The sequence below is a fragment of the Pantherophis guttatus genome, chromosome 1, assembly GCF_059756535.1.
Source record: "Pantherophis guttatus breed Tessera chromosome 1, ASM5975653v1, whole genome shotgun sequence".
In the NCBI taxonomy this organism is placed as follows: domain Eukaryota; kingdom Metazoa; phylum Chordata; class Lepidosauria; order Squamata; family Colubridae; genus Pantherophis; species Pantherophis guttatus.
In genome coordinates this window covers 41292058-41318772 of record NC_142063.1, presented here as the reverse complement: position 1 = coordinate 41318772, position 26715 = coordinate 41292058, and the positions used below count along the sequence as shown (strand labels likewise).

General features: G+C 40.8%; 1 protein-coding gene across 8 annotated transcripts in view; it reads left to right on the top strand.

The window, feature by feature from the left end:
* Window positions 1-26715, top strand: part of EML1 (EMAP like 1) — a 136712-nt gene that overhangs the window by 86671 nt on the left and 23326 nt on the right. For 7 of the 8 annotated variants that reach the window (XM_087872274.1, XM_034418459.3, XM_087872297.1 and 4 more), the window contains exons 4-8: window positions 4024-4158; window positions 6725-6753; window positions 12681-12810; window positions 20139-20288; window positions 21065-21134. In XM_087872274.1, coding sequence (XP_087728400.1) covers window positions 4024-4158; window positions 6725-6753; window positions 12681-12810; window positions 20139-20288; window positions 21065-21134 — 514 coding nt within the window. Of the gene's footprint in view, window positions 1-4023; window positions 4159-6724; window positions 6754-8345; window positions 8373-12680; window positions 12811-20138; window positions 20289-21064; window positions 21135-26715 lie in introns of all 8 variants that reach the window. The other variant, XM_034418458.3, reaches the window with a different exon arrangement.

Sequence of the window (26715 nt, the reverse complement as noted above, 5' to 3'; positions counted from 1 at the left end):
ATTTGGATTAGGTATATTTCAGTTTCTTGGGAGGAAAAGTATGTTGGAACTGCAACTAAACTGTAAAAGAGTGATGTGTTCCTCATTAACTGACAATAGTGGCAGGGTGAATATGAATATTTTCAGATGTGATTGCCAGTTGAATCATTTAGGAGTGTGCTCAGGTGACTTTTATGATAAAGGAAGAGCCTGACACCTATTGGCCACTTTGGGGCGTGTAAGCATGCTCCCTTCCCTGGGATTCTGAGCAGTTTTCCATCTCACCATGCTCTCTTCCAATTTGCTAGATACGTTTTGACTGTGGGTTTATGTTTGCAAATTTTTCTGTTTCTACTAATTGAGGAAATGGCAAACATCTATGTTGTGCAGTAACCATTATCTCATGACAGTAGTAAATTGTGCTCATTTTCACCTTGTCTAGGAGCTTCTAATATCTCACTGGATATTCCCAATAAATTTGTTTACTGTCACAATAATCAAGATGACAAATTTTAATTATAGTACCTGAGTATACAGTTGTGCAATTGAAACAAAGAAAATTGACAGTAATTACAAATACATTTCAGACTTCCTAGGCATGCTGTAACTTAATATAGCAATAATTTCTACAGTGTTATCCAGTATTGCATGAAACAAGTTTGTGCAACTTAGTTCCTTTATGTGCACACTCATATACAGTAGTATAAAATTAAGAACGCAGCTTCTGTGCTGTTTTGCATGTGAATGGGACAGAGAGAAAGAAAGAAAGGGGGGAAGAGATGCTTAAATTACTGCATCCGTACTCTCTCAGTATCATAATAAAGAGGAGAACATGTTTTCCTGTAGTATCTCCAGCATGTCAAGATTCAGGAGTGTATTCTTAGGCCTTAAAGTGATTTGGTTTTGCCTCAGTTTTTGTAGAACTGTGCGTATGGCCAAAGCCATCCTTTCCCATTTGTAAGTAAAGGAATGCAAACAAATCCCTTTTGTGGTGGATTTTATTTTGTGTAAATCGGGTCAGAGAGAAAAAGAAAGGAATAAAGGGGGAGAATTATAGTTTGGCTACTAAACTAAAAATCAACTAAATAATTTGACTCTTTATGGAGAGAATAACTTACATTCATAATTAACTTTCAATAAAAACTGTTGTATGAGTATACAACAGTTTATTCAAAACTATGAATAAATTAATCAAAGTATTAGAATCACATATTACAATCTTGGTGTCATCAGATTAACACAAAAAGCCATTCAGAACTCTCTTGTTTCTTATCATGTTCAGACAGTTCCAACCTCTAGGCCCGTGATGGCGAACCTATGGCACATGTGCCACAGGTGGCATGCGGAGCCATATCTGTGGGCACATGAGTGTTGCCCTAGCTCAGTTCCAGCGTGCATGTGCGCGCCGGCCAGCTAATTTTCGGGCCTTCCAGGCCCACCAGAAGTCAGGAAATGGGCTGTTTCTGGCCTCAGGAGGGCTTCAGGGGCATGGGGGAGGCCGTTTTCGCCCTCCCCAGGCTCCAAGAAAGCCTCTGGAGCCTGGGGAGGGTGAAAAACAGGCATACCGGGCCCACCAGTAATCTTTTTGCCATCACATGCCAAAAACTGGGTGAGCACGGGGGGGGCGGTCACGTGTGCATGCGCAGGGGGTGGGGCATGGTGGGGGGCCTTGAATTATGGGTATGGGCACACGCGTGCACGACCTCCAGCACGCCCCCCACGCTTTTGGCATGCGACGGCAAAAAGGTCACTGCTCTAGGCTCAGAGTCTCATGTCAGCAATGAAGCTTTGACACTTGGAAATAGGAAATAAAATGAGTTTCAAAATATCCTAAATTATTCCTTTGCTTGCATATAGATGAAGATACATATACTTGCTTTTCGAATGAAACAGAAGAGCAGTTTTTTGCTTAGGAGGTATCTGGGAGGAATACATATAAGGTAAAAGGGACATAAAACTTGTGGAACAAAAAACAAAACAAAACATCCACATGGCATTTAGTGCATATGGTCATGCTTTTTGGCAGTGATGGGCATTATGTAGCTCCCTTGCATCCTCAAGAAGTCAACAAACAGAATCTGTAGGCTGATAAGACTGGTTTACCATTTACATTGGAAAATATGTTAGAGACTTCAAAGATCTGGTTGACAAATTTTGCAAATCTGAAATAAAATTACTCATTTAAACCAACTAAAAGCCTGTTTTTAATGAAATACTGTATATGCTCTGCTATCCATGTCCCATGGAATAGCTTACAGTTTTTGAGTCAGACATTTAAAGTTGCCCAGTGATGTTATCTTGACATCCACCCATTTTGGTTTATCTGAATTTGCCAAAAGGGGATGATTGTGGACATTGATTAGTTCAAGATTTTTCAGACTTGTTTTAGGCCTAGGTTAGGAACAGAATTACTTGTGGTTGCGTTGATTATTTTTTTGTTGATTCTATCTAATGTCTGACAAGTTTTTGGTGTGGTCACCTATGGTATCTGCAGTTGGTAGTTCAGAGGCACTGCGTTACAGTGGTGGTTCTCTTTCTTGCGAGAAAAAATTGAAAAATAACATTGGGTAATAAGGCTTTAGATGCCACAAAGCATTATTTAGTCCTCATTGCTATTAACTACTATATGAAGTGGCTGTCATTGGTTATCTGTGGATCTGCGGCATTATGTCATCAATAAACTGAGGATATCTTGCTCTTTGACTATAACATTTGAACAAAGAGAGGATGTGCACATTCTGGGGTAGATGAGGGCTAATAACTTGAGATGGAATCAGAATACAGTCTTCAAAGTACAACCACAATTCCAAATTTCCATTGGTAAGCAAAGCAGTTGTTAAGTGAGTCACGCTCAGCAAATGCTGCATTTTATGAGCATTTTGCTAAGGTTGTTAAGTGAATCACTGCAGTTAAGTGAACCATGTGCTTGTTAAGAGAATCTAGCTTCCTCTATTGACTTTGCTTGTCAGAAGCTCCCTAGAAAGGAAGGTCTCAGGATCTTGGGATGCTGCAACCATCATAAATGCATGCTGTTTGCCAAGCACCGAATTTTGATCATGATTGAATTGTGACTGTGGGAATGCTACAATGGTGATATGTGTGAGAACTGGTCATAAGTTATATTTTTCAGTGGTATGGTAACTTCAAATGATTAGTAAACGAATGGTTGTAAGTCGAGGACTACTTGTAAGTTGGAGACCTTATGGTATGTGATTTCTGGTGTGGTAATTGTGAGTTTCACTGTTCTAAAAGAGTTTGCATTCTTGTAGAATAGAAATTTGGAATTGCTCCTGTGACTATTATTGTCACTGGAGGCCCAAATGACTAGTGCCAAAGGCTGACCATTATTAGCCTCATTGATATGTCAATTAAACACTTTTTGTTCCCATACTATAATGTTCAGACTACTGGAATGCATTCAGTACTGTACAGGGCTAACTCTGCTATTAGCCTTAAAGATACAGTTAGTATGGAATTTTATTGTCAATTTGATGTGTGGAAGGCCTGCCCATACATATGTTATATCTCTGAATAACTTTGTACTAAGAATCCCTGTTCTTCTCTATTAATAATCAGAATCAGAATATGATTTATATATCGGTTCCTCGTAAATCGGTTTTCTTTCTATATTATTTTATTTTTCTGGAACTTAATTTATGTTGAAAGTCTTAATTTATCATGCTCCCCCTCAATTTGAAATTACAGATTAGTAATTTCATTTTAAAATATATTTATTTATTTAAAAGATTTGTATGGATGCCATCTTAAACACAACTCTGGGTGGCTCACAATAATAAATCATAAGCCATGAAACCATAAACCAGAAGGCCAAGAAACAAAAACTTGCTGCATCAATCATCCTTTGGATGCCCCAGAGTCAGTTCCAGATATCCTCATTCTACCCCAGCAGCTGGGTAAAAAGCTAAAGCTGGGGAGTGCTGCTGAATTACCAGGATAATTGCTTGGGAGTGTATTTTGAAAGTGTTCAGCATGTAGTTCGGGCTAATGATTGTGTCTTTAATCAGTATTATTGTTTTCTATTAGCACTATTAAAAGAACCAACTCAGCTGAAGGTGTTTCTCCTGGTGGTCGGAGGGAAAGTTATGGAGATTCCAAAGGCAATCGCAATCGAGCTGGATCCACAAGCAGTTCATCTAGTGGTAAAAAGAACAGTGACTGGTATGAAAAGCAGAATTTCTAAATTACATTTATTTGGGGCTCAGGAGGTTAAGAGAAGACATTTCTTCATTGTGGTCTTTGGAATTTAGGCATTATGGAGAGCTTCCTAGAATTTCAATAATAATAATAATAGCCTTTACTGTCATTGTACATCATGTATACAACGAAATTGGTTGGTGGAAGCCCTATGAGCATGACTTTCATGGAATTCCTTCAGCTTATTTTTAACCATCATAGCTCTATTAACTAAATACGTTTATATGTATAAATTATGATCTTAGATTAATAATTTTAAGATTAACTTAAAATTAACACTATTTTAATTCTACCCTATCAACTCTTCCAAATTCTGACTATAAGTCACTTAATGGCAAGATTCCCCTTTTCTCTGGTTAGTTAGATGTAATGGCTAGATCAAGGCCTTGATCTAGCAGGTAATCCTTTGAAGATAAAAAATTATTCTGTTCTCTTCAGTCCATGATGGGTTTTCTATGATAAGTAAATTAAGATCCTGAGTCTTTTTCTTGTCCTGCCAAACTTTCAGATTTTTAAGATACTGTTATTCTCCATTATTACAACAAAGAGTGTTCCCGTTATCTCTGTTATGTCTGTTTCTTGAACTGGCCTATATCAAAGTTCTAAGTTAGGCTCCCACCAAAGAATATGGTAGACTCTAGAAAGTTCTAAACAGGTTCTACAAGGGCATATAGTCCATGAAAATTCTCAAGTGACTATTTGAAGAACTTACAGGTAAGTAAACAAACTTCTTGTGGAGAAATTTAAAGGAGAAAAAAAATGAAATGCTCATATAATGAGTATTTCAGTTATGAGATAAAAATAGATGTAAAAAGGATGGGGAGCTAGTGTTGGACCTAAATTGAAGCACTGTGTAGGATATAAAAGTGGATATTAATTATTTCGATAGCATTGCTTGAATGGAAGAAATTACTACAGTGCAACAAGAATTGGTTAGAAGTTTAAAATAGTCAGGGTAAGAGAATCTTAAAATATAAGCAAGTTTTAGAATGTTGAGGAAGAATCAGAGTTACAGTGATAGGGAGCATAAAACCTTCTTAATCTGGGTTAAGACTGGATATTGACCAAAAACAACATTAGTCAATCTCTTGGATGACCTGTGCCAAGATCTGGAAGGAGGTAGTGTATCAATATCCTGGTCTTGCTGGGTGTTTCAGCAATCTTTGATATCATTAACAGTTCTACCTTTTTAGACCACTTGTGGGTTTTAGGGATAGGATATATTGTTTCACAATTATTCTGCTCCTTTCTTGGTGAATAGTTTCAATCTGTGTAGTGAGGGAAGAGATGTTGGTTCAGTGGCCCCCAATGTGGGTACTTCAAGGATCAGTCCTTTCTCCCCTGCCAAAGGACAATGACAGCTATCCCTTTCAGACTGGGGTAGCAACGTATAACATCTTTATGAAGTTTTTGGTTGAAAGTATAGAGAGTTTGGAGTACAGTACCATCAGTTTGTTGATGGTATCCAATTATACATTGCTACCCCAGTCTGTAAGGAATAGCTGTTATTGTCCTTTGGCAATGTCTGGAGGCTGTAAGCAGCCAAAGGTACAGGCTGAAATTGAATCCAAGCAAGATGGAGTTGCTATTTGTACTTCAGTGTGTTTATTTCTTGATGAGCAGGTACTACTTGTGAAGGAACAGGCTCATGACTTGCGGGTAGGAATTCTGGACTCACAGCTTCTGCTTGAACAGCAGGTAGAAGCCATGGAGACTATGCCCAGCTGCAGCTGGTGGACCTGGCTATAAGAATTCATTCTCAAATTACTACATAGACACTGTAGCCAGGTCCTCTATCCCCATATAGTTCCAAATACTTCACTTAAAGACTACTTGGAACTATAATTGGACCAAAATGTGGCAGTCTGCATATTTATTAGCAATCAACAATAGGAGCACATGATGCCAATCCTATAATAGACCCTGCACTGATTGCTGATTAGTTTGTTGGTACAATTTTTAAAATGCTAGTTTTGACCTATAAAGCTGCTTGTGTCTTGGCTTCTGGATAACTGCAAGACTATGTACTTTGGTATAACCTATTGAAACATCTAGGGAAGAGGTTATTAAAGTCTAATGTTTTCAAAAATACCAGGGCTCTGAAGCCAGTTGGTTCTGTCTGTTGTAGGGATGGGGATGCTTTGGAACAGCCTCATGACAGATACCAGGTTAGGGTTTTTAGAAAAACATTGAAAATCAAACTTGGGGATCCTTTTCTTAAATTATACATGGTTTTTCCCCTTTTTTGGAAGAAAGGAAAAAAAGTTATTCTTTACTGTTACTTTTGTTTCATGTTTTAATTAGACTGTGGATATTGTAACTTTTTCTACACTCTGTCAGCCTCTGAAAGTCATTTGATTGCAGCATAGAAATTCGATATATTAGTTTAAGAGAGATTTAGAATGAATGATGATATTAAAGGAGAAGAATTAATCAAAAGTACAATGGGTATTCAAGGACTGGATGTTTGGAAGGAAGGATGTATGGGGTCAATGTTATTTAAAATAATCTTTCTTGATTGTTTTTACAGCAAACCCAAGGAACCCATGTTCAGTGCAGGTAATTGTTTTTTTTTCTTTTTTCTTTTATAAAAATATATAACTTTTGTTCTAATAAAGAATATGAATATTTGAAATACTTTCTCTAAATAATATGTTAGCAGAATTATTATACTTTGGTTCCTAAATCATAGCCTAGATTTCATTGTAGTGATTACTGAATTGCTGTAAAGTTCACATTTTAACAAACTACTTTGCCATATTAAGTTTATAAGCTTATACTTTTTATTTGCTATTTATATTGCTACCATCTTAAAAGAAGTCTACAGTTTGTTCAGTAATTTTAATATTTGTCAGTCTTTCCCTCAGAATAATATGTCTTGATGTAGCTAACATTTCCTTAATAGAATGCTGCAGTTCCAAATATAATAAACCTGGGTTAATGGAGTACAATTGCTGTGTTCATGCAACATACCAAAACTATATATCTTATCTCAATGACTTTGTTCACTATGGATTTCCGCTACATAGTAGCAATATAGAAACTGATTAAGCAGGGTATTCTATGGCTGATACTGCACAATCCTGTGCAAACAGTTCACACACAAAAAATGTGGATAGTTTATACACACTGTAGTACCCTGTCAGTATAATCCATACAACCAGTAGAGAACTAAATTATCAATAATAATATGGATCAAGGTTATGATTTTGAAGATAGTGCTTAAATTGGATGTGTAAAATGTTCCTTGCATAATATAAATCCTCATATGTCAGCGTCTAAACCAGAATAGAACTGATGGGAAGGAGTGGAGGTGCTAGAGTGTGCCTCTTGAATTTCCCTGTTAAATGCCATTTTTGAATTTTTAAATCCAATCCCATCCAGAATTGACCCCAGAACTAGAAATTAGCCTAGTGGAGATACCAGTGTGGAAGAGTACTCTGAGGACAGATTGGCAGGGAAGAATGTGGTGAAGAATGTGGACAGATTGGCAGGGAAGAACAGGTTTTCTCTCAGCTTCTCTTTTTTCCCCCTATAAATATCTTCCACCAGTTTCTGATAACCTTGGCAATATGGGCCAAGGACATGTACCGTATTTGACAAAACAAATTTCAGTCTGGCTTTCGAATAAAAACTCTCACAGAAAGCTTTTCAGTTCATTTGAAGTGTTCTGGGCTATTTAAAATATTAGAATTTTTTAAAGGATATCCAATTACTGAACTATTATTTTTACAAGAAAATCCAAATTTATTTTTTACTTTTTATCATGGAGGTCTCTTTTATAGTTGATTTATACATTAGCTTGAACAGAATGCCAAACATTAATTTGTATCACCTGAACCAATACTACTCAACAGAACAGCAGTAAAACAAAATTTGGGACTTTATTTTTTCCTCTGCAGTCTGCTTTTTGAGATAGTATATTTGGATTGTGAAAGGTAATGGAAGCTGCAGAAACTACACAAAATTACATACTGTATGTACTTGGATTTTTCTATTCATATCCATACAAATGCAAATTAGGGACATATTATATTACCTGCATTGATCATAGAAGCTGGGTACTCCACAGAGCAGGGATGTAGATAAGCCTGACTGTTCTTGAATGCATCTTTATCTAGCACTTCTATCTCTGTCTCTGTAACCACAAGGGAAGCGTCGTGTGACACATTGTACAGGTAGGTAGACCTTGCTTCTAAAATCTCATAGCTCTCTAAACAAGCCTATTAACAGGGCCAAGCAGTTTGAGTCTGTAAAGGCAGTTTATTCCTTGTGTGATTATAATATTATTAAACAATTTTCCTTTTTTCTTAGCCAGCTTCTTGCAGAGCATCTACTGGCTTGTAAACATTGTAGTACTGAATGTTAATGGATGTTTATATAGGTTTCTTGATTAAATGAATGGCCAAGAAAAAGGCCCAAATGTTAAAGAGAGCTATATAGCATCCCACAATCGTCTGTAATTATAGTTGCTTTACAGTTTGGCTGAAAACAGTGATAGTGCCTGTTCTAGTATGCTCAAATAGCATCCTAACATGTGGCTAAATCAACCTTTTGCTTTAGATTGAATTGCAGTGCTTATTCACTATCTAAATTACCTTATGCAAGTAATAGATTTAATTTATGACACCAGTAAGCAAGTTGAAGTGAATAACATATTTCTGTGTTTTATATATTATGTAAATATGTAAATGGTGTTTATGTAATATTGGAAATGCCTGTTAATAATTAACATATAACCATATAGTAACGTATACATATTATGCGTTTTCATTGTGAAGACTAAAAAAAATTGTACTACAGTTATATAAATGCTTTATTCCTAATACCTTATTTATAAATATATTCTTAACTTTATAAAATTGTATCTTAATTATTTTTTCTGTTATTCCACATTCTAAATATGCCATGTGTTGCTTTAATTTTTCAGTCTTTTATGAGTAAATTAAGGTGCTGTTTTAAGATTACCACAAGCAGTTAATATGATCTCTTCAGAGCTCTTTACAACTATTGTACATAGTTAACCAAGCTTCATTCAGCAGTTGTCTCTTTAACTTTGTATTCAATGGCTTAATCTCTGTAAATCTATATGTTTTATTATAGTCTAAGATGCTTACCATATGTTATTCTTTCTATCTGATATGGGACATGCCACTTTTCAGATCAGTCTGCCTATTGTCAGAGGGTGGACTGGAAAGCAAGCATAACAAATTTTTAATCCATCCCTGGAATATGATCAGTAACATGGTTGGTTTAAGTTAATAATAGGTTTTGTAGAATTGTTTTTACATAAATCAACCTGATCTTGAACAATATACCAGAACACTGCCTTTGGCAATGTAGTATAATTTCATACATTGTGATTGCTTTGTGTATTAATTCCTTTATAGTTTTTACTATGTTTTCATGATATTTACATTAAAATGCATTTTTTACAATTTTTCAGGACTTAGATGTTATTAGAAAAAAAAATAATTTAAGCAGATATAAAGATATCCCTGACAATGGGGAAAAATTGTATATTTACTCTGTACCTTTCTTTTTATTTTCATGTATCAATTCTAACCATTTCTCTTATTAGCTTTAATTAAAACTTAAAATTCAACTGTGGTTTTTATCTATCAGATTCTTTATTAATCAGTTTTTTTAAGATGAAACCCTGAACATTAATTATGATTTGAATTGAAATAAATAAAGCACTGAATTTTAGTTAAAGGCTTCAAAAAGTAGCAGAAAAAAGTTTCATTCAGGATGGAGCAGGTTTCAGAAATCACAACCTGCTTTCCATCTTCTATGTTTAATTTAATTTTTTAATTTAATTTAATTTCGAATTTATATACCGCCCTTCTCCCTGAGGACTCAGGGCGGTGTACAGCCAAGATAAAAAACATAGAATACAAATATTAAAACATTTAAAAATATATATAAAATTTGGCCCAAAAAATTAAAAATCGCAGACTAATTAAAAGGATTTAAAAATTTTAAAATTTCTTCTTAAGCCAACCCGGCTTGCTGAAAAAGATAGGTTTTCAGGGAACGACGGAAGGCATTGAGGTCCTGGATTCTTCTTATCTCCGGGGGCAACTGATTCCAGAGGGTGGGAGCCCCCACAGAGAAAGCCCTCCCCCTGGGGGCCACCAGCCTACATTGTTTGGCTGATGGCACCCTGAGGAGGCCCTCTCTGTGGGAGCGCACAGGTCGATGGGAGGTCATCGGTAGCAGCAGGCGGTCTCGGATATAGCTAGGCCCTATGCCATGGAGCGCTTTAAAGGTGATAACCAACACCTTGAAGCGCACCCGGAAGACCACCGGGAGCCAGTGCAGCTCGCGCAGGAGTGGTGTTACATGGGAGCGCCATGTTGCTCCCATCACTACCCGCGCTGCTGCATTCTGGACCAGCTGGAGCCTCCGGGTGCTCTTCAAGGGGAGCCCCATGTAGAGAGCGTTACAGTAGTCAAGGCGAGAGGTGACGAGGGCATGAGTGACTGTGCACAGGGAATCCCGATCAAGAAAGGGCCGCAACTGGCGAATCAGGCGAACCTGATAAAAGGTCCCCCTGGTAACAGCCGTCAGATGTTCCTCCAAAGACAGCTGCCTATCCAGGAGCCCTTTCAGTGGGGGCCAAAGACTCGCCCCCAATAGTCAGTGATGGAGTCAACTGACTATATCGGGATGCCGGGAGCCACAGCCACTCAGTCTTGGAAGGGTTGAGCCTGAGCCTGTTCCTCCCCATCCAGATCCGCACAGCCTCCAGGCACTGGGACATCACTTCAAGGGCATCGTTGGGGTGGCCTGGGGTGGAGATGTACAGCTGGGTGTCATCAGCGTACTGGTGGTATCTCACCCCAAAGCCACGGATGATCTCGCCCAGCGGCTTCACATAAATGTTGAACAGAAGGGGCGAGAGGACCGATCCCTGCGGCACTCCACAAATGAGAGGCCTCGAGGTCGACCTCTGCCCCCCTGCCAACACAAACTGCGACCGGTCGGAGAGAAAGGAGGAGAACCACCGTAACACGGTGCCTCCCACCCCCAACTCTTCCAGCCGGTGCAGCATGATACCATGGTCGATGGTATCAAAAGCCGCTGAGAGATCTAATAGGACCAGAACAGAGGAATAACCCCTGTCCCGAGCCCTCCAGAGATCATCAACCAGCGCGACCAATGCCGTTTCCGTGCTGTGCCCAGACCTGAAACCTGACTGGAACGGATCCAGATAGGATGTTTCCTCCAGGAATTGTGGAAACTGTTGCGCGACCACACTCTCAACAACCTTCGCAATGAAGCGAAGGTTGGAGACAGGACGATAGTTAGCCAATATTGCTGGGTCCAGGGACGGCTTCTTGAGGAGAGGCCTCACCACCGCCTCTTTCAGGGCAGCGGGGAGGTGACCCTCACTCAACGAAATTAAGAAATTGACAGTCATAAATCGATACAAATTTCAATATATATTTTAGTGTTAAGTGCAGAATTGCAGTACAATTTATTCCTTGATAAAGTCTAGACATGTATTCTATAGTCTTCGCTAACACAGGAGGTTTTATTATAGCAAAGCTTATAATATCCATTTGTACTCATTTTCAAAACAAACAAAAACATACTGATGAATTCATGCTTTCAGAGTTTCTCTAACAACATGTATCAATATTAAAAAGTGGATATTGGTACTATTGTCAAGACACATTTTTCTTTCTTTTATGAAAACAGCTGTATCTAGCCAGCCTTGGCTGATGTGTAAAGTTAGACAAATTTTTTCCTATGTGTTATTTGGATGGGATCAGGGCTGTAGGCTAGACATTTAGCAACATCAATAGATTTCCAGGAGCCAGCCAGGCTCACTTATTATCTTATTTCAGTTTTCCTTTGCTTTACAAACGTATGAAAATTGTAAGTGCAAGGATAGGTCACAAAGTTACTTTTTCATCACCATTGTAATTGTGAATAGTTGTTAAATGAGGCAATTGCTTAAACGAGGGTTACCTATATTTTCAAAATCCAGCTATGTTGTTGCATGCATGGTGCAGCATAGTTCTTTTACTGTCTTATCTTCAGCACATGTATCATTAATCATTGCAAATCAAATACCAAGTTTATGTTTAAACTAGGAAGTCATTACAATTAACATTATAGATACTGATATGCAGATATGGGAAAATTTAATTCAAAGTAAAATTTACTTTACTGACTTTTCTGTTTTAATTATAATAATTAGGTTAATTCCTCAGTTAGATAGAAATAGAAAATAAAATCACTCATTTTCTGAAAGTCAGGTTGTTTCTCCCCATTATATATTTATTCATTAAGGAGTCTCAAGTGTATTAAAAAGTATTTTTAAAATAGTGTGCATTACTAATTAAGGGCTTTGGTGGTTGTTTTTAAAAATATCTGTTTCTCCCACATAACTTGTTAGAAACATGAAATGATAAAATGGCAGAATACTGTGTATGAATGTTGTTTGTTATGTATTTTATTTATTTTTTCAATAGAGGAAGGATATGTTAAAATGTTTCTGCGTGGACGTCCTGTTACCATGTACATGCCAAAAGATCAAGTGGAGTCTTACAATTTGGAAGCAAAGGCAGAACTACCATCCAAAAAGCTTAAACTGGAATGGGTGTATCCTTCTTTATGGACACACTTCAACTAAATAATGCTTATTTCTGAAAATCTATTTTTAAAGTACATATTTAAATGTGATGAAGCATAGTAGGCATCTAAATTCAAGGAACTAGTATATTGTCACAGAAAGAAGACAATAAATATTGATGTTATGAAGCTTCTCATCTATATATTATCAATCATCTCTCACGTTTTCAGTTTAATGCACCCTGTTTATGTTTAAATCTATCAGGTTAGTAAATTAGAGGCATAATAAAAAGTAGGGTGCTGTAATTACTAATTATAATATAAGGAAGTTGTGTGTTTCTAGTTGCATATCAAAGGGAATTTATAATATTTCTATACTATTTTTTAATTAAAAACCCAATTATTAGAAAAACTATCCAGATTGTCAGTACAAGCACAAAGATCATATACTAATCAAAAACATTAGCTATGCTGGATTGCTTCTTTTAATTATTCCTCATTGTTAATATTTCAAGTTACAAGCAAAAGTCAATTTCTTTTTTGTACAAATAAACTCTACAAATGTTTTTGTACTGTTAAATATAGATTTCCAGTTTAATTAAAATACTATTGAAAACCATTCTTGATTTAATGTAGTTTGGCTTTTAGTCTAATTTTAATTGTTTTAATATTTTAATATTTAAAAATCTAGCTATTTAATATGATTTTCATCATTTTATTCTTTTTTTAATCTGTTTTTTAATTTTACTTTTACGTATTATCTTATTAATGTTATATTCTTTATTTTGATATGGCCTATTGGCTATTGTGTTGTATATATTGCTGTGGAAGTTTTGGCTTAGTATCAAGTGTGCTGATTAAAAGAGCTGCAATTTTCCAGTGCACTGCTCCTGCAATCCATGGCTGGGTATTCCACACATGCGTAGTTGAGTACTGAGTGATGAATATTCAAATTCCTTGTTGGTGTCTGCCCTCTCTGTGCTATCCTCCCCAGTTCATTTCACTCAGTAATTGTGGGAACTAGTGTAAATTGTTGCTCTGTGCTATTTAGCTAGCTTTTATTACTTTCTTGATATTGTTTTTTGTTTTTAATATTTTCCTGTGTTAGTGTATTTGAGTTAGTTAATTTTTGTTTGGCTGGGGGCTGCTTTTGTTTGTGTTTTTTTGCTGCTGTGGGGAGATAGCATATCTGGGGCTGCAGGCCACTCTACCTCGTTTTGTTTTGTCGAGAATCGCAGCGTTTCTTCTGGATTCTGACCTGGCTGGGCAGATCCGAGGTCGTTTTAGCCGCAGGCGGGGGTGCTGGACAACCGGTGAGCCGGTAAAACCACTACCGCCGGAGCCGCAGCTTTCGTTCTTTTGATTTGCGGCTCCGGAGTTAATGCCCAGGCTTGCGGCACACTCCGAGGATCTCAGCTGATTTTCGGCACCATGTGAGTCCCTGCGACTAGGCGCTTTGCTGACCGGCGGTCTATTTGAGCTGCCGGGGGTTGCTGAGCTGCAGGACTGCCGTCATCGCTGCGTGGATCAAGGAACTGCGGTCAGTGTGCTGGGAGTCGCCATTTTTGGTGCGGAGGCTGGCGCGGCCGCCATTTTGAGGCAGCAATCATGGCAGCCGCCATTTTGTTTCTCTTCACATTCCGGATCGGAATGAAGCCTTTGGCAGATTAACTGCGTGGCAAGTCAGGGTAAGCCCCTAGCCTCTGGGCAAGGTGTTTGAGGGCTCTTGTGCCTAAGCCTTATTTCTTTGCTGGCGTGTGGAGACTGTTTGCCTCTTTGCCTTGCCTGTGGCCTTATTGGCTCAGCCTGAATGGGGTGTCAGTTTCCTCCCCCCAGTTCTTCTGGCTCTTGGAAGTTGGGGAGGGGGTATTAAATGGTGGTTATTCTAATTTCACCTTAACTTATGGATTGTTTTTTTAATTTGTTCCAATTTGCCTCATCTCTTGCAGGCTACCTTATAATAAATATGGCTGACCCCAACCTTTCTTCTGATCTGGAAAACGAATCCAGCCCTTCTAGGGAAGTGGCAGCAGCAGGCACCAGGGGGGCTAAGGCCAAATCCAAGAGTGCGGTCCCTAGGGCCCTCAGGTCACAGTCCAAGCCTTCAGCTACAGAGGAGAAAGACGCTCTCAGACGCCACAAGGCATTAGAATGACAATGTGCCAAAGCCACTCGCACCTCCACAGCTCAACCTGCTCCTCCACTTGTGTCTGCTCCAGTGTCCTCAGCTCCACCTGTGTTTGGCGACAGGCCACACCATTTGCCACCAGAAACTCTCAGTCTGGAACCTGATGCTGGTGTGGTTCAACCTGGTTCAGACAGACCTCTGAGCCCGGAGCCTCATCTTCCTGATCCAGAGGTGGACATTGCTCCAGAGTCTCCTGTGTGCGTTCATCCGCCTGCAACTGCTCAGGCTGGTCTGCCGGCCTCTACCAGCTTGGATGTACAATTGAATCTTCATTCTATGCTGTCAGATGCCTTGGCCAGGATCTTGGCAGCTGGCCTTCAACAGAATGTGGCTCCGGGCCCCTCGACTTCTACTCAGCCCACGGTGCAAGGGCAAGTGTGTGACAGAGCTACTACCTCAACTAGACGTGAATACGTTTCCAGTGAGGAGTCTGAAGCTGAGGCGGAGTGTCCTGAGGAGATGGAATTTTTGGAAGATGAGGACCTTCTCCCTGACTAGCCTGTTTTTACTGGTATTTTTAGGCCTTCGATCTTTACCTCTTCTTCATAAGGCCAAGGTCACTACCAAATTTGGCCTGACGCCTTCAACGGCTGAGGGAGATACCTCCTCCAAGGTTCTTCATGACCCTCTGTTCCAGAGTGCTAAACCTGAGAAGGATGTGATTCCTTGTCCCCCTCTCTTTTCGGAAGTGGTGCAGAGTGGCTGGGCTCAACCTGGTTCTTTGATAGCACTGAGTGGCTTGGACAAAATTTTTTACTGTGCCACTCCTGAACTGGAGGACCTCTTAGCTGTGCCTTCGGTGGACGCACCGGTAGCTGCTCTTGCCTCTTCGTCCGTTCTTTCCGGCGACATGGTGGATGGCCTCAAATCAGAGGACAGGAAGGCTGAGCTGGCGTTCAGAAAAACAGACCAGGCGGCTGCCTGGGCTGTAAAAGCGGCTAGATCTTTCTTCACCAGGGCTTCTTTGCTCTGGTTGCAGCAACTCCAGGAGCGGCTTCCTCCTGAGGACACGAGATTCCATCATGTCAACAAGCTGGTAGCAGAGTATTTGGCTGATGCTTCACTGAATGCCGCTAAATTCGCTTAATGCGCTCTCTCGTCAGCTGTTACATCTCGCCGTCTTTTCTGGCTTTGCAATTGGAGAGCAGATGCGAAGACCAAATGGAAGCTGGCCACCTCACCCTACAAGGCTCCAGATCTATTTGGGGCTGCGTTGGAGCCTCTTCTGATCGAAGATAAGGACAAACGCAAAATCCTTCCTTCGTCTTACCGTCGTCCGGAGGGTAGATATACTCCATATACCCAGAGGCAGTCCTTTTGGTCCTTCTTGGCCTCGGGGGGGGGGGGGGGCTATCATCAACGGTCCTACGCTCGGGGCGGATCGACCCTCAGACAGGCAGTCCTTTCAGGATCGTAGCCGCAATCAACCCCCGGCCAGGCACCCATTTAGGGGTTCTGGTCACAGATCCTTCCAGAAAGGAAAATGACTCAAGGCCTTCGGCTCCCATTGGTGGTCGCCTTCAACTGTTCCACCACCATTGGGAAGCCTCCATAAACGAACCGTGGATCCTTCGCACCGTCTCACAAGGTCTTTGTCTGGAGTTCCACTCTACCCCTCCCAGTCACTTCGTTCGATGTCCAGTGCCCACTTTGGAAGCAAGGAGACATCTTATGGATACCGAACTTCGTCATCTTCTGTCCATCAATGCCATCGAGCAGTGCCAGCAACTCAGGAGAGGACAGGATTTTACTCCAGTGTTCCTGGTGGCCAAATCCTCCGGGGGCTACAGGGAGATCTGTTAAAGTCGGTGGACCTAAAAGAGGTATACTTACATGTTCCGATTCACGCTGCCCATCGCAGGTAACTGCGCTTCGAATACAATGGTCTTCACTTTCAATACTGTGCGATGCCATTCGGACTGTCATCAGCCCCAAGGACGTTTACCAAGTTGGTGGCGGTGGTGGCCGCACAGCTTAGGGCCCTTCCGGTGCATGTCCTTTGTTACCTGGACGACATCCTTGTTCTATCCACCTCTCCAGATCAGGTGAAGTCGGACATCAACTTGGTGATCAATGTGTTCCAGCAACACGGATTTTCGATCAACAGGGAGAAGAGCCATCTATCGCCTACAACTCGATTGCTTCATCTGGGGGCGATCATCGATTCGGACAGGGGCCATGTGTTTCTCTCCCCGGACAGGGTTCAGACCATCACCATGTTGGTGACCCAGGTGACGTCTCAGAGGACCTCCTCTCTGCTTCTCCTTTCCCAGTTGCTGGGGAAGTTAGTATCTTGCATAGCCATCGTTCCTTGGGCATGCAGACACAGTCGTCAACTACAGTGGTTTCTGTTACGTTATCAGAGGTTGGGCCGGGGCACTTCCAGGGATCCTGTTCCGGTTCCTCCTCGGGTGTGCAAGTCTCTTCGTTGGTGGCTGTCCCCGGCTATTCTGAAGGGCTGCACATTTCTGGAGCCCGATCCAGAACGTAACGTCGTAACGTCAGATGCGAGTCTACAGGGGTAGGGAGCCCACCTGCTCAATCACGTGACTCAGGGTCTGTGGTCCCGGGAGGAGAAGTCTCACAGTATCAACTGGTTGGAGTTATGAGCTGTCCGCCTGGCCCTTCACCATTTTCAGCCGTTCTTGGAGGGGCGCCATGTCCTGGTCCTTACCGACAACATGACCACCAAGGCCCACGTGAACCGAGAGGGGGGAACTCGTTCGGAGTCCCTGATGGTCGAGGTGGAGAAGTTACTGACCTGGGCGGAATGTCACACTCTATTGCTCAGGGCGGACCACATCTCAGGCCAGGCCAACGTTCGTGCCGATTGGCTCAGCAGGGAGCAGCTAGATCCAGCTGAGTGGCGCCTTCACCCTCGAGTGTTTCAGGAAATTGTTCAGCAGGCCTCTGGTGGATCTTTTCGCATCACCTCAGAACAGTCCCCTCCCCAGATTTTACTCCCGCTTCCCGAGTGTGGGTGCGGAAGGAAGCGACGCTCTCCGCTGTCCCTGGCCTCCTGGCCTGCTTTACGCCTTTCTGCCACTGCCTTTGATTCCGAAGGTGATTCGGAAACTACTGCAGGAACGAGCCGAGGTTCTACTCATCACCCCTCTCTGGCCTCGTAGAGCCTGGTTCGCGGATCTCCACCTCTCCATCGTGGACGATTCCGTCGCACAAGGTCTCTCTCAGCCAGGGGGTCATCGTTCACCCGGATCCTCAGTGGCTCCGGTTGACCGTCTGGCATTTGAGAGGTCCTTGCTGAGGAAGGACGGGCTGCCGGAGGCCGTGATATGCACCATCCTGTCGTCGCGCCGGCCCTCAACTGTCTGTATTTATGAGGCGTCCTGGGAGGCGCTTTCTGTTTGGTGTTCACGCAACCATGTTGATCCTATTACGGCTGAGATCACCAAAGTTCTTCATTTCTTGCAGGCGGGGCTGGACAAGGGTCTGGACTCTGCGACTTTACGGAGCCAGGTAGCTGCTCTGGCTACAGTGCTGCCCCGGGATCCAGGACACCCCTTGTCCCAGGACCCGAGGATCAAAGGTTTTCTTCGTGGAGCAACTGTTCTGTCTCCGCCGGTTGTTCACCATTATCCTTCCTGGGACCTGCCCCTGGTTCTCCAGGCTCTTACTTCGGACCCGTTCGAGCCCTTGAGTTCCATCAGCCTTAAGTTTCTTTCCTTCAAGGTCGCATTCCTCCTTGCTATCACGTCTGCCCGGAGGATTTCGGAGATTGGGGCGTTGTCTGTGCGCAAAGACCTCTGCATCTTTCACACCGAAAAGGTGGTTCTCCACTTGGACCCTACCTTCGTACCCAAGGTGAACTCTTTGTTCCATCGATCCCTAGAGCTCGTTTTGCTGGATTTCTGCCCGAACCCTCGTCACCCTCTGGAGCGACGCTGGCATATGTTGGACGTTCATAGGGCACTCCATTGATACCTCAAACGTACGGCTGTTTTTCGTCAGACGGAGGCTCTCTTGGTGTCCTTCCATCCATCTTCCATGGGACGGAAGGTTTCTTCGTCGGTGGGCCGCTGGATCAAAGCCTGCATATCTACAGCTTGTGAACGCCAGTCCAGACCGGTACCAGGCAGGGTCTTCGCCCATTCCACCCGCAGCGCGGCTACCACGGCTGCGTGGGCTACGCAGGCTTCCATTACGGATATATGTCGGGCAGCCTCGTGGTCTTCTGCCTCACTATTTATCTGACACTACAAAATTGATGCTTTTGCCTCGGCTGAGGCTTCCTTCGGCAGGAGGGTGTTGCAACAAGTCCATTCAGTACCGGGCTCGGGGAGCAGTCAGCCTCCCGCCCACTGAGTATGAGCTTGGGTATATCCCAGCCATGGATTTCAGGAGTAGTACACTGGAAAATGGACGTTGACTTACCTGAATGTCCTTTTTCTGGGCACTGCGACTGCAATCCATTCCCTCCCTGTTCCGGCTGACTGCCCTGTTAGCCATTTGTCTGTTGGCGGTGTTGGTGTCTTGGTCTGTTTTCTTCTGTTGACTTCTAGTACCTGTTTTCTTCGCGAAATGAACTGGAGGATAGCACAGAGAGGGCGGACACCAACAAGGAATTTGAATATTCATCATTCAGTACTCAACTACGCATGTGTGGAATACCCAGCCATGAATTGCAGTCACAGTGCCCAGAAAAAGGACGTTCAGGTAAGTCAACGTCCATTTTCCCTTTGGGAAGAATCTCTTCCTATTAGCTGGGGGATATTTGATTTTAAGTGGGAGAAGGAGAATGTTCTACAGTATGTAAAATTCTGCCCTTCCACAAACTGGCACGTGAGCAAATTTTCAATTGTTTCAAATCTTCCCACTCATAAATGCATTCATAATCTTTCTAATAGAAAGTTGGTGATCTTCGAACCAGCACCTATGATGACATGCCATGAAATGTGAAAAATATATAAAATTCTACAAAAGTATCTATCTTCTTAAAGGGAAATATATATATATAATATATTCTTATAACTAGAATTTTAATCATTGATGTAATAATTAACAAGTGTTACCATCAGAGTTGTTCCTGTGATAGAGATTGGTAAAGTTTCAAACAGCTGAAGAGCCTTACTGTATGCACTTTATGGTCCTAGAATTCCACATGATTGTCAACATCTAATGTTCAGTTGTTATATCTTAACTAAGATGCCAGCTATGGTTATAGAGGTCGGGATTGTCGCAATAATCTGTACCTTTTACCAACCGGAGAAACTGTTTACTTCATTGCATCTGTGGTTGTATTGTATAACGTTGAAGAACAACTTCAGAGACATTACATTGGTCACAATGACGATGTGAAGTGGTAAGCCATAGAAAAAGGAAGTTTGAAAAAAAATCAGAATAAAACATTCAAAGATATATCTTTTAGTTTATGTCTGATAAAGAAAATATAATGGCAGCCAAATTTCTGCGGCTATAAATGAAATTGTCTTAGAAATGGTGGTGGCCCTGGATTCACTGGTAATGGTTAGAATATATTGTAGTATAGAGTCTTGTTTGGTTCAATATTTCATTTTTCCTAAAACAAAACCTGTCAAAAACTATGAAAGACATACAGCTTAGAGACTGAAGCTAAGTACTGGTTTGTCTGTAGCAACCCAAGTTCAGGTTGTGCGTATCTAAAATAATAGGAAATAATATTTGAATGGGACAAGTTTATCCTATATAATATAAACTACAATCTCCAAATATGCATAATTAGACAAAAAGGAACAAAAAAATTGGTGCAACTGCACTTTTAGCCATCCTCATTTTTTTAGTGTTAGAAGACACTGTAGATAGATAAATCCAATCTGAACACTTTGTAATGAAAAATAAATGATTAGATCTGAATAAAATTGAAATTAAACAAAATTAAAATAGCATTGTAGGGCACTATAGTATACAGTAGCATTTAATATTAGTTAAGATACATGATAAAATAAGAATGTTTTCTTGTGCACCTCAATAAATTTTTAGGAAACATCAAGTAAAAAGTGTTTTGTTGTTTTCATTCAGGTTATAAAAATGCTTTTATTTTTTTTATTTTAATAAATGTGTGTTTCCTCTTCCCACCTTTTTTTTTTTTTTTTTTGGCAGCCTAGCAGTACATCCTGACAGGATTACCATAGCAACTGGTCAGGTTGCAGGGACATCTAAGGATGGAAAAGTAAGGAGTTATTAGAATTTTATTTCCTTGAAATGAAATTATTCTTGTCCCGTGCTAGGATTGCTTTAATATTAATATAGAGCAACTGTTGAAATAAATTCCTAATATTTGTGTTAGTGAATAAGATATTAATTGGTTATTGAAATATATGAAAGAAGTTGAAATTGCTCCTAGGCTTCATACTCCAGGTATATTTTCAGTCTAAAACCGTAGCAGTGTTGTCTTTGCTTAAATGTCTATGCCTTGTTATAACTTTGATTTGAACATTTCATAAAGCTTCATAAATTTTCTAAACATTAGAAACTTGGTTTTAAATTATTTTGAATTCAGTATCCAGCCTATTCATTTATATGATAGTTCCAATGTATAGCATTATTTTGTATGAGAATAATTTGTATCAAAATGAAGCTTTCAGATACAATTAAAGGAGACTATTTATAGTTCTGGATTGAAATGAGGGGTCCTTGGTGCTCTCTGAACTTGGTTGTTTTCTTGCAGATGTTTCATTACCGAAACTATTATATTCTAGTGGCTTGCCCTGCCAGTATTGGTGGGAGTGATCTTAGAGGTTCTTTGGTTAGACTGTTTGCTGTTTCTGAAATGTTCTTGATGTATGGCAGTGTTACTCTTTTTAGGGCTTGGTTGTGCTGTATTCTGTTGAGTGATCAGAGACTTTGATAAAATTGCATGGATATCCATTTTGTTGGAATATGTTGTATAGATGTTCTGTTTCCTTTTTCTGCTGTTCAGGATTGCTGCGGGGAGTTTGTGCTCATCTAAATAAAGTTCTTATGCAGCTTCTCTTATGGGAGGTTGGGTTGTTGCTTTGACGGTGGAGCACTTAAATGGTGTGGGTGGTTTTTCTGTAGACTTGTGTTTCTTGATTGCCGTTCTGGTCTCTGCTGGTCAGGATATCCAGGAAGGGTAATGAGTTGTTGTTTTCTTCTTCTCTGGTAAACTGGAGTCCTTTGAAAATGTTGTTGATGGTTCTATAGGTGTTCTCTAATTGATCCTTTTTTTATTATGGTGAAGTGTTGTCTATATCAGGGGTCCCCAATCTTCAGCCAATGGCCCACTACCAGGTTGTGGCCTATTCGGAATTGGGCCATCTGAGTGGCTGGCTGGAGCGTGTGCACGCCTGCGCACAGTTCAACTTGTGTAAGCAGCAGGCCGGCAGGCACTCGGGCGTGCGCATGCGTGCCAGCTTGCTCCTCACACAGGGGATGCCATTATAGTTGCCATTATATTCTGTTTATGGGCTTTCCATAGCTATCTGGTTGGTCATTTTAATTACATAACATGGGATTAATTCAGTGGTGAAATGTAAAATTTGTTACTACCGGTTTTGTGGGCATGGCTTGGTGTGTGTGGGGGTGATATGACTGAGTGGGCGTGGCCATTTTTTTAAACTTTTAAAACCATTTTTTCTACAACCTCTTCGTCTGAAGAGGTTGTAAAAAAAATGCTTTTAAAGCCTCTGACGAACCCAGCTGACTTGCCTGATTGGCAGAGGCTTTCTTTTTTTAAAAAGCCTCTGACGATCCCAGCTGAGCCACGTGATCATCAGAGGCTTTTTTTTTACTTTTAAAAGCATTTTTTCCACCAAAGAGATTGTAGAAAAAATGTTTTTAAAAATAAAAAAAAAAGCCTCTGATGATTGCACGGCTCAGCTGGGCAATGGAGGGGGGCAGGGATTTTTGCTACCAGTTCTCCAAACCATCTGCCTCCATCGCTACTGGATCAGGTGAGCCGGTCCGAACTGGGAGCATTTCACCCCTGGATTAATTATTAAATTGGATACAATGTATATACTTATTTAAATATTGGTTTCCTTGAAAACTATTAAAACTGTATTTTTAATTGTATTTTTAACTGTATTAAAATAGTTTCCTTGAAAATGTTTAAAAAGATGCATTAATATCCTAAATTTGGTCTTCTAATTTAGTTTTTCTGTCATTAATTAAAAAAACTAAATTAAAAACCTGTGCTAGGTCTCCTTTCTGATATACATAAACTTTAACATAATGGACAATGTCTCTTCGCCCAACTAATTTCAAATGTGTTGTGGGATAAAATAAGGGGAAGAAGTTCTGTGTGTGTAAATTGAGCTCCTAAATGAAAGGCAGGTTATCAATCGAATAAACTATGTGTAATCTGGTAAATTAGCCCACTGCACTAATTTAGTAATTTAGCAAAAACTAAGTTAATAAAAAATGCAAGTAGAAAAATAGGGACCACCTTTGGTGGGAAGGTGCGTTCCGTGCGCCTTTGGCATTTAGTCATGCTGGTCACATGACCATAGAGATGTCTTCAGACAGCGTTGGCTCTTCGGCTTTGAAACAGAGATGAACACCGCCCCCTAGAGTAGGGAATGACTAGCACGTATGTGCGAGGGGAACCTTTACCTTTTTACTAACTTCAGTCATCAGTATATAAATATTTTCTGTCTCCTGTGCAAGTTGTAGTTGAGACTTAAATTTACAAAGATTGCTCTCTAGTGGTCCTATAAATGCATTGCATGTATATATTATATGAAAATATATTTATATGTCAAATTAGAATCATACAAGGGTACTTCAAATACAGATTGGCTCTGCAGTTAATTATAATTTATAATTTATATATAATGATATATATATATCATTGTCAAGATTTTATACAGTTTATAGATAAGAATGGCAAGCCACTTCTGAAGGTTTGCCAAGAAAATTGCATGGACTTGTCCAGGCAGTTGTCAAGAGTCAACACTGACTTGAAGGTGCCTCACCACACAGAAGTATATATAATTACCAGTAGTTTTATTGTAACAAGAAAATAGAGAGTTTATATAAAACTTTAGAATGTTCATATTATAGAAAGGGACCCAACAGAAACTTAATATATTCATGAACTCAAATAAACTCCTATTAATTTTAGACAACTCATATCTCCCCCCACCGCCCACCCAGTGCTGTCCAAAAATACCAGGGACCCTTCTCTCTTCCCAATAATTCAAGCACCAGAATTTTAGAATATTGGTAATTCTTTATGTGTATACTTGGAATATTTTTCAAAGTTAGACTTTTGGGATTTTTTGGATTGATTATGTGCTAGCAAGTTATAGCCAACTGTTGGCAACCACATATAATTTTTTCTCATGACAATTGCCCCTGAGGTGGTCCTTTAGGACTTAAAATGATGCATTCATCACCACTGTAGTTTACTCTAGCCATCTTTTGTTTGGTCATCCTGTTCTCTTCCACCTTCCCTAACATTAAAGTCTTCTCCAAAGAGCTAAGTCTTTACATAATGTGTTCGAAGTAGGGTGATTTTGGGCCTGGTCATTTGTGCCTTGCATGAGAATTTTGGGTTGATTTATTTGATAATCCATTTGTTTTATTCCCATTAGGACTTTGGATTGCTTCAATGTGTATGGGAGTGTAGCACCAGTTTACAATTCTGGAAAAAGAATGTGCTTGATTAAAGAGTTGCAAATAGGTGTTACTCTTCATGCATTCTAAAGCATCTTTTTGCCTTTAACCTCAAACACTCCATAACTCTAATATCTGCACTTCAAATGAGACTCTAAGCTTAAAAGAGTTATTTCAATTAAGACCTTTAACAAATTCATAGCACTAATTGTGGTCTCTGTCATTTGAACTGTAACGCTGTTGCCATTTTCCATTTTCCAAAGAATTTGAATAGAATTGTTTTAGTGTCTGTGACACTGGATCACTGAAAACATGGCAGTATTATGAGGTGATTAGTGGTCCCTCGAGCTGACCAATAGGAAAATACAGAAATCCTCTCCAACTACATCGGTTCATGGAATAACCAAATAATCCCATTACCACTTTACACAAAAATAGGGAAAATAAAGTTGTAAACACTGCCTCCATTTTTTGACTATATGTATATGTTTGACTGTTTTGCAAAAAATTGAGTTGTTACAAAGAGAAAGAGCAAAACGTCAAGATGTCATTCTCCCAGCATATAAATTTCTATTAAAAGTAGTGATGATGGTATGGAACCATAGCATCACAGTATAGATTTGTTTGAACTCACTGGTCAGGAGAGTGCAGTGGCTCAGTGGCTTAATGACACTGGAGATGGTCTCAGCTCCAGTGGTTCAAGCCCTAGCACTGCATGTCAGGGTGAGCTCCTGTCATTTGTCTCAGCTTCTGTCCACATAACAGTTTGAAAGCATCTTCTATACAAATGAACATGCTTTCAAACAGATAGGTAACACTTTGGTGGGGAGACGAGCTAATGCTCTGTGCAGGCAGTCAGATTTCTGATGGTTCTGAACCTTCCCAGTTGTGGTGCCCGTTTGCAAGACAGCTCTGGGAAAGGAGGGAGCTGTTGTGACTCCGGCTCCCGAGTCTGTCCTCACGGAGGAAGATGACTCTGAAAGTGATGGGGAGGAACTGACAAGGCCTCCCTCTCAAGGAATCTCCTTTCTGGCAACGCTTCAGGTTCTAGCTGAAGGCCAGGAGGAAAGCATGTCGGGGCAGTGATGAAGTGATGAAGGGAGTGATGAAGATCAATCTTGGATTGATCCCAGGCAGCGTCGGAGGGAGAGGCGTGCGCAGCAAAGGAAGAGGTGGGGAAGGGCCAGAGATTGCTGAGTCACTGAGCCATGCCCCACAGGGGATAAAAGTGGGTGGGGTTACTCTGCAGGCTCTGTGACAGACAAAAACTGCATATCGTGAGGTTCGGATGGGATAGTTTTCGGAATTAAGGCTTGGACTTTGTGAATGACTTCTGACTACTCGTTGAACTCTTGGTTGCCCCAGCAACGGACTACGGATACGCTGACTCCTGTTTCTAGAGGTGATAAAAACTTGGCAGGCATTCGGAAAGTAGCTGCCAGAATTTTTATCTGCCAAAGGGATTCAGGTCGGCTTGTAAAAATAAATTACTGTAGACGTCTTTTGATCGTGTGTCTGCCTGTGTGAGGTGGGGGGACAGAACAGGGGCCTTGGATGATGCTGCAGGAAGAGCAGCTCATCCTTCTCTTTGGTGTGAAGCCAGCTCGCCCTTGTCTGTGGCACATCTTGGGAAGCGCACCAGCATTACCTATAACAGAGCTGGTACCTTGGCAAGCCAAATCACTACTCTGCAATAGCATTGCGGTCTCCTGGCTACTGTGACAACACCATATACTAACAACAACAACAACAACTGGCCAGAGATTGGTTATGACAACTGTTCAAAACATATGGTTTATATAAGCAGATAGAATTAAGCCAGGAATTTTTTAAAACAGGAATTATGACATTGACTAAAATATTGAATCTGTGTTCATGAATAAGGTTGTCTAGGAAATCTACTGGGATCTTGATGCGCAGAGAATAGGAGGAAGAATGAAGGAAGAGTTTCTACCCAAGGGAAAATAGACTGCTTCCAAACCGTGCAGAGCAAATCATACAGTGGACATTTTGCCATGTGGCACAGTTTATATGCCAATGCCAGATCAGTGCAGTTCTACATGGGCAGGTATCCTAAAACTTTTAGCAGCAACATGCCCATAGTTAATTATTGTACCTTCAAACTTTAGCATAGAGTGGACTGTTGTTCAAAGTACCTGTCATTTGCCTTG